Here is a 9,181-nt window from a genome sequence, read left to right as displayed (position 1 = left end):
AAGGGCAAAACAAAAAATCTATGCACAGAACAAGTGAGAGCACAAAGCACACTCTAAATGTTAGAAGGAGATCCCAATAGCTCTCAAGTGCTGATAAAACTATACGCCAGCACCATGCGCCATATCGCAAAGAACCGGTTCGGACAGCAGTGGTGTAAATGAGAGCGCAACATGCGTGCATGGAAGCAGCCGGGCTCTTCCCATCGCTTGCAGCTCTAATTTAACTGCGTTACTAAACTAACCACACTGCTCTGCTTGCAGTCTGATTGGTGAGCAGCCAAAGTGAAAAAGCTGCAATATGTTGAGTGAGTGTGAATCACTGCTCGCAAAAGTACAGCTCTCTCCCTCGCACACCTTGCAGTGGTACAGAGTTCTCGTGGTATAGCGCGCAAAACTGGAATGCTTGCTAACTGGTTTTTCCAGTCCACCAGCAGCTTTTATATTCGCACTTACTTATTAGCACAAGTCTCAGCTGGCTCGCTTGCACACGCGACAGCGACAAGCGACAAATTGTGCAGTAAGAAACGAAACCAGTATTGCGAGCGTTGCTTAGCCGGTCTTCCGGCTCGTTGGCCAACTAACTGGCTATCGGACTGACAGACGTCGTCGTTGTCGTCGTAGTAGTCGTTGTCGTCGTCATCGTCGGGTTGGAGTGAGCAGCAGCATTGTGTATTCGCGAGCGATTTGCAGCGCAGCAAATGATCACATAATCACGTTGAGGTCGTACGTAGTCATTCACGCACTTTGTTTGTGGTTGGTCGCGCATACAATTCGTTCGCAGTGTTTTGAGTCGACGGGTGATTTTACTGTATGTGGTGGCTACCTCGAAAAATTGATATCGCGCTTAGAAGAGTGTAAACGCCGCCGTTGAGGTATCGCCGTCGTATTAACGTTATCATCAAATGCGCGATTATCGTCGGCGGATTTTTATTAAAATACCTATTAAAAAATATTGTTTCTGATTTATTTGAAAAACAAACAAAAAAAAAAAAGCGAATTGTTACTTTTCGAAATAGAATTACGCACAACTGAAAATCGATGCGAATTTTTGGAATATTTGAGAAATAGCAATTCCGTGCAAAATGCGCTGATTTATAGAAAACAAATATTTTGAGTGATTTTGATGACTTGAAAACATTGCGAAGGACGGATTAAGTCAAGCAAAGCTACATGCATAAAAACACGAATTCTTCAAAAAACTGTGAAAATACGTAAACTAAGAAGAAATAAAGAAAATACTAAGTAAAAACAGTGTGGAACAAGAAAAGTTTTTAACAAGTGAAAATTAAAACGGAAACGAAATTGCGAGCTATAAAATCATGAAGTGAGTAAAAAAACTGCTGTATAAATAATTTTAAAACATTTTTCATTGTAAAAGCTAACCGATTTGAAAATACAATTAAAAAATTCAAATAAACTAAAAAGCAAATATTTCGAATATTTTCCATTCACCAAGTGCTTAACTCTGCGGTAGAATACACCATTTCTTATCTGACAAAAAAAAAAACCTTATCAATCGGGAACAATTAAAATAGTTGCAAAAGTCACGTGCCCAACCAAGTCAGCAGCCCCCAACTAGTTTTCCGCCCACGCCAACAGTTACAATAGACAAAAACAAAGTGCACACGCACACATACGCAAATGCACACCAATTCATGAACGGCTAGAAACATTCGTCGAAGAGCGTCCGCGATCGCCGCCGCGTAGCAAATCGTTAATTGCAGTGTAGAAAGTAAAATGACACAAATTATACACTAATTGCAAGTGTAGTTGGAAAGTAAGTCTACTGTATGCGTGCGTTGTTGTTGCAATTGGAAATTCGTTGCTGAAAGAATTGCTTCACTTTTGTCTTAAAGTGCGTGTCATTGTTTACAATAATAAAAAGTAGCGAACAACTTGAAAAGCAGCAGCAACAAAGTAGTGACTGCGAACCAATTTCAAATTTACGGGAGCTGCAGACCTGTGCGCAAATATAGTCCCTTTACATATAACCAAATTATATATTGCCACCTTTGTGTGTATTTTTTATACTTGAAATCATTGGCGAGATTTTTGCAAAATTAATGTCAGATCATTCGTTCGAAATAAACAAGTAAAAAGCTAAAATCAATAAATTTACAAGAACCCCTTCTCCTAAACCACTAAGAATATTTAATTTTGTGCACGCGTTCCACAAAAAGCCGCCAAAATTCTTGATAAAGTGGCCTCGATAGGCGCCAACACGCTCAACTTCACCGATTTAGGGAGCCCCTATGAGGGGCCTCCCAGTACACCGCAATCCGGCATGGACGCGCCTGATGCTCCGCACACACCCAAGTACATGGACGGTGGTACAACAACAACCGGCACACCGGGCGTGCAGATGCCGGGCAAGTCGGCGTTCGTAGAGCTGCAGCAACATGCCGCCGCTGGGTGAGTTACCACTCTTTGGATTAAGTCTTCTCTTTTCTTAAATGTGGGACCCACAGTTTTAAGCCGTTTCCGAGCGGCAAATGGTTTCTTATGAGGAACTTTTTCGAGGCAGAAATACACTCGGAGGTTTGCCATTGTCTGGGAGTTTGCTTTTTAATTTCTGGATATTTGGTGTAAAAGACAATAAATGGGAATGGAAAATGAAATGACAAAACAAAACCGATCTTTGTGAAATGTCCGTTTCCAACCCGGAAAAATAAAAATACTTAAAATACCGTCATGCCTCATTGAATCCTTTGACAGATGTACTCGTCCATACGCAAAAATCAATTTTAGTCCACAAAATGTGTAACTTTTTACTTTATTTATTGGAAATGTGATACTAAAATGTCTTTTTTAAATTAAAAAAAAATTATAATAATAAAAAACAATTGAAAAAATTAAAAAAGAAATAAAAAATTTAAAAAGTTAAATATCTTGTAAAGATAAAAAAATAAAAATTTCTATAAAAAAAAATTTTCATAAAAAAATAATCAAATTTCCTAAACAAAAAATTCTTATAAAAACAAAAAGGAAATAAAAAAATTCTTATAAAAATAAAAAAAAAAATATTTCTTTAATTAAAAAAAAATGATAATAATAAAAAACTATTGAAAACACGAAAGAAGAAATAAAAAATTAAAAAATTTAAATTTCTTTTAAAAATAAGAATTTCCTATAAAAAAGAATCTTATAAAAATAAAAAAATAAAAATTTCGTATAAAAAAAATTCTTACAAAAATACAAAAAATTATTTTTTTAATTAAAAAAAATGATAATAAAAAACAATTGAAAAAACGAAAGAAGAAATAAAAAATTAAAAAAATTTAATTTCTTATAAAAATAAAAGTTTCCTATGAAAAAAAATTTTATAAAAATAAAAATTTCCTATAAGAAAAATCAAAATAAAAAAATATTGTTTTAATTAACAAAAATAAATGATAATAATAAAACAATTGAAAAAATGAAAGAAGAAATAAAAAATTTAAAAAATTTAATTTCTTATAAAAATAAAAGTTTCCTATGAAAAAAATCTTATAAAAATAAAAAAAACAAAAATTTCCTATAAAAAAAGTTTTTATAAAAATAAAAAAAGAATATTGTTTTAATTAAAAAAAAATGATAATAATAAAACAACAATTGAAAAAATGAAAGAAGAAATAAAAAATTAAAAAAATTTAATTTCTTAAAAAAATAAAAATTTTCTATAAAAAAAAAAGAATTTCCAATAAAAAAAAATTCCTATAGAAATATAAATATACAGCTGTGGTCAAAATCTTAGTAGTGCGCATACGTAAAATGGAATGGGTCAAAAAAGTGCGTGTAATCGCTTTTATAAAAAATTTAATTTTTTCTCTCTTATAGCCCAAATGTCAAACAAAACAAATCCCCCCCCAAAAAAAAAGAATTCCAACGTTTATCTTATTTCAGTAACATAAAATAATATTTACAAGAACTGTAAAAAAAAATTGGGATGTAACATCCCAAAAGCGGATCAATTAAGGATCTATTTTGTATTCAAAGCCACTATAGCCTGATCGTAACATAAAAGTCTGCGATAACCGCCAAAAACGAAATGTTCAATTTTAAATCTTATTTTAAATTTGTTTGCGCTCGCCGTAGGCTGTACAGTTTATCGCTGACGGAAGAAAGTTCTAGCTTGCGCACCTATTGTGGACTTAAAGCTATAGAACTCAAAGTGTTTTTTCTCACAATTTGTAATATAAACTTGTTTAAGAAAACATCTGCGGTTGCTCGCTGTGTTCCAAAAATAGGCCCTTCCATTTGAAGGGAAAATTTAGGGTGCACAGCGGAAGGAAACATTCGCACTAAATTATTGCTATTTGATAACCCTACTGCAGGCTTCTGTGGGTGTGGAATACCATAGCTCTTTGATTTTTTGCCACAAATCCTTCTTATTTTTGAATGTTGCCTTCCCGACTCGCTTCTTTAAATCTCCCTAAAGCTTTTCAATGGGGCTTAGGTCGGGTGACTGGCTGGGCCAATCCATTACTTTAACATTATTTTGTAAAAACCATTCACGTACTAACATTGAGGAGTGTTTTGGGTCGTTATTTTGCATAAAGCGCCATTCAAGTAGTATTTTCTCCACAGCAAATGGCATCACTTCTTGAAGTATGCCCTTGTAAATAACTTTCTCCATTTCAATGGTTATGAGGTGAATAGGTCCTGCTCCGTGCCAAGAGTAGCATCTCCGAATCGTTAAGTTGCCGCCAAAGTGCTTGACTGGGCTTTGTTTTGTGAACCGCAGTGAAAACTCGTGTCCTTTAGGACGACCGACATTTCGTCCAGTATCATTTCCTACTAAATTTAGTTTGTTGCACCGCGCCAAAGTATGTAATATCATTTTTTCATACCCTCTGGTTCACACCATGGCTTGCGCTCTTGAGTAAAACTTTTTCTCTTCTTTAAGGTTATATACAGTTAAAATTTTCAAGAAAACGATTTATTTTATTTTATTTTCTTAATGTGTATATATTTTAGAACACACATAGAAAATTTTATATCGTTCCGGTGAATATTTTCGACGTTCACGCAAATTTCAAAAGGCGTTTCAGAGTGCTTGAAAGTCAAAGCCAAGTTTTAAACGCGTTTTTCTCAAAATGGTGTTTTCAAAATCGGTGACCAGCTTTACTTGAAAACAGCGAAAATCGATTAGTCTCAATTTTAAACACGAGTTTCTTTATTATATATTTTTTAGTAATTAATCCAAGATTTTTTCTCACCCATAAATATTTTTCTTATAAACAATTTAAGGCCGAAATTTTGGTCAAAAATCGATTTTGTTTTTTTTTTTTGAGAAAGCGCCATTTTGCCATCCTTAAATTTGCTTGTTTCAACAGCGGAACTTTACGACCTCTTCTGCCTGGTGGGTTGATGCTGTACACTCGATGCACGCCGAACAGTTCTCGATGATACTACGTTGTTGATTTCAGCTGCAATGGCCTCTGATGACTTAAAAGGATCCCTCTTGGCAAGAGTCAGAATTAAATTATCATTTTTTTTGCCACCATTTTTAATTATTATAATGCAAAAATAAACCGCAATATTTTTTATTTTGCTAAATTATTTTTATTTATTATTTATTTTATTTTGAAAAATTCTGAATTCAGCAAAATATGCATGAAAAAAAATCAAATGTAATAAATAGAGGAAAAAACGAGCAAGTGATAAATTTAAAGAATGAAAGTTTTAGAAACGAATTAAGGGGAAGTTCTAGTCAGAAAGCCCGAAAATGTGCGTAATTTCATTTTTTTTTGAGAGTAAATACTTTTTATTTTTTTTTTAACTATTGTGGCATTTATTTGTCTATATTTTAAAAAGTTTACAAAAATTGTTCGAGTAAAAATAATACAAAATGGCAGCTCCAGCCCTCACTGACGACGGTCGTGCGCGGCGGTGGACAGTGTGCGCGGGGCACTCTACAGCCCTGCTAAGTGATCTGAAACGAAGACCCCAAAAAAAATCTTATATTAGATGAAATTTGGGGGGCCTTATGAGTTTCCGATTTTTAAAAACCCTTTTTAAAAAAATGGGGACCCTTTGAAAAAACAACTTCTTTTTTGCCTCCTTTTATTTGTTTTAACGTTAAAAAAACAATACTAAAATTTTTTTTTACGAAAAAATGCGCTCCGAGGGCCCCCTAAATTGAATAGCCTTTTATTTGAGCCACCAAACGTCGAAATCGTTGTAGCGGAATCGCGCCCCGCACGCAAAAAAAAAGGTGTTTCGAGAAAAACACGTTTAAAGTTTCACGAAGCGGCTCTGAGCGCGCGCTTCTAACTGTTTTTCAGCCGACGCGCTCTCTCGTCTATACGCTATAACTCGTAAAATCAGTTAGATAGGGAAATATCCTTTTGCCTACTCATTTCTAAGACCTTAGGAAAATAAAGCAATACAAAAAAATAAGTTTTTTCGTTCGATTTTGACTAGAACCTCGCCTTAAATAAAAACCAATGCCTTCAGTTCAAAAATATCAAATCAGTGGAATCTCGATTCGCAACAAATTGCAGCTAAAGCTTGTCAACAAGCGCAATTGCCAGTCTATAAAAAAAATTTCGCAGTAATTACAATTTTTCTATGACTTTTAAAGTTCTAAATGAGTATAAATAAATATTTCGAAAGCAACGTGGCTCCTTAAAGTTTTTTTTTTCTTGTTTTTAACACATGAAAAGCTGTCAAAATAACAAATTAGCTGGACATTAAAAACATATTTGCGTAAAAAAGAGTAAAACCAATTTGAAATATGACGCTTCGCTTTGTTATCAGTAAATCGTGGCAAAACATAAGCGCAGGCGCTGGCATGAAAAATGATTATACAGAAAAAGCACAACCGCCAAGTCGAGTGAAAAACTGCAATGGCAGCGTACGACAAATGAGAAACGACATTTTGGCCAGAAAAGCAAGTGGCCAACCAAAGAAAAGCACACAAGGTCCGACGACACACCCACGGCAGCTCGGGTTGCGATATGCGGCGCTGTGTTGTGTGCCAGCAAAAAAAGCAAAAAGTAAACTTCAAATGTGACTTTTAAGAGCCTTCGAAAAAGTAATTTCTTAATAGTTAAATGTTTTGTCTTTTTTATTCCTTAAATAATTAACTCCTTGCTGTTTGGCATTAATCTACGCAAATTGCACAAACACTTGAACTCTTGACGCAGACACCTTTCTACATTTTTCAAACTCGTGGAAACTGTGCATGTGGCGGAAATGCGCGTAAATTAATAATAAAAATATTCGAGTCGCACAAATAAAAAAATAAAATAAAAAATCTTTTTCCATTTGATGCGTGGTGCGTTGGCGCGTTGGCGAGTTGGCGAGTTGGCGCGCTGGCCACCGCACCGCCACCATTTCTACACCCCACGTTGCTGTACTGGCATTGCTGCTGCACATTTAATTTTTTGTTATTTTTAATATGAATACTCTAAATGTTGCCTATTTGGTCGCATAGTGCGCGTCATAAAAATTCGTTCAAATTTATGAAGTCCGCAAATGATGAGTGCCCTCATTTTTTTCATTTTTTCTTTCAGTTATTCCTTTTTTCCAATTGCAATGTCCGCGCGAGTTTTTTCTTTATTTATATTCAAATATATGAGTGTGTGTAGAGGCGCGTGTGTGTTGGAATGTGTGTGACGGAAATGTACGTAGCGTGGCGTAGATTCAATTAAAACTGTTGTAAATATTCTGTGCGTGATTTATTTGTGGTGCATGTGTGTCGCAGCTCGAAGTACAGGCGCAAGGCAGCAACCGTCCGTCTGTTCATTGACTTTTGATGGTGATTTTTCGATTAGAATTTGGATTCCTTTGGCAGTGCTGCAAATCGCGGCGACAGGAAGCACTTAATTATTATTGTGCCCTTATATTAATTTAAATTGTGCTGTTTTCTACTTTTCCGACATCTTTACAATCGCCCGATAAAATCGGAAATTTTCGGTTGTTTGAAGTCAATACTAAATTTAGTGTTTTGTTGGCTTCAATGAAAAGGTCAAATTTATTTAGTGGTGAGATTAATGCGAGGTTGTGAGATTAGTGAGTTAATTATAAGTGAGAGTGTAAGTGTTGAAGCGTAGATGAAAAACAAAATATTTAAGGAAATTCATATAATTTACGTGGAAGAGAAACTTAATGCGCCTTAAGCTCGAAAAAAATGAAATGTTTTTGAAAGTGACTGAGGGAAGGTGGGAAGGTGACTTATAAAGTTTCGCGGATTTTATGCATACATTTGATTTTCGATTTTGGCCGATATTTTTACTCATAAAAAAGCGGTTTAAATTAAAACCCGAAATTCTTTTAATCCATTTTTTTGAAAATGAGAAAAGTAGCGGCACTCTTAGCGCAATAACTCACGCACTAATGAATAGAACATCATGAAATTTCAACGCTATCTTTTTAAGGTTAGCACTAACTGAAAAATAGGTGAATGGGGACTTTTCAGTCAAAGTCTTACATTGTCCCCGACATATATGTATGTATATGCATATAAGTATGTTTGTATGATAAGATCACAAATTGTTAACTTTTTGTTTGCTTTTAACAGATTTTGTGGTTAGACGTGTTTTGCTGTTCTTAGCGATTTTCGCTATCCAAAAAATGGATTAACGAATTTCCGTTTTTTTTGTCAAAAAACAGCGCCTTAGTCACCGTATTTGCCGGACAGAAATCCCTGCAGCCTTTTATATATATATATAATTGGCACGTACACCCTTTCTGGTTGTTTGGCTGAGCTCCTCCTCCTACTTGTGGCGTGCATCTTGATGTTGTTCCACAAATGGAGAGACCTACAGTTTTAAGCCGACTCCGAGCGGCAGATATTTTTTATGAGGAGCTTTTTTATGGCAGAAAAACAACTGGATGTTTGTCATTTCCTGCCGAGGGAAAAAAGTTTTCTTCATTTTGGACTCCCAAGTTCTCTCTAAATTCTGAATGGTTGTCACGCATCAACCCATTCGGCTACGGCACCCGCCTTTTAGTGCACCCAAAAGCACTTGAAATGATGGCGAATTGTCACGTTTAAGGAAATAAAGTTCGCATCGCGGACGAATTCGAGGCCATACCAAAAAAGTCATATCAGAGGTGTTTAGAGGATTGAAAAAAGTGTTGGTATGAAGGATTACCTAGATAAAGGATAAATAAATTAACATTCTTCGGTAAAAATAAAAAGACGCTTTTTTGAACAAACTTCGCAGTTTTTTTGTCGGAATTCTTAACTTTT

General features: G+C 35.0%; 1 protein-coding gene across 1 annotated transcript in view; it reads left to right on the top strand.

Moving 5' to 3' along the window:
• The first annotated feature begins 639 nt into the window (after positions 1–639).
• Positions 640–9,181, top strand: part of LOC129246384 (homeotic protein distal-less-like) — a 40,846-nt gene continuing 32,304 nt past the window's right edge. Inside the window, exon 1 of the mRNA XM_054885159.1 lies at positions 640–2,412. Within this exon, the coding sequence (XP_054741134.1) occupies positions 2,285–2,412 (128 nt within the window). The 5' untranslated portion in view covers positions 640–2,284. The remainder of the gene's footprint in view (positions 2,413–9,181) is intronic.

The sequence above is a fragment of the Anastrepha obliqua genome, chromosome 4 (genome assembly GCF_027943255.1).
Source record: "Anastrepha obliqua isolate idAnaObli1 chromosome 4, idAnaObli1_1.0, whole genome shotgun sequence".
NCBI lineage: Eukaryota > Metazoa > Arthropoda > Insecta > Diptera > Tephritidae > Anastrepha > Anastrepha obliqua.
Note: the sequence above shows the minus strand (reverse complement) of the source record. Positions and strands in the feature narration are given on the sequence as shown.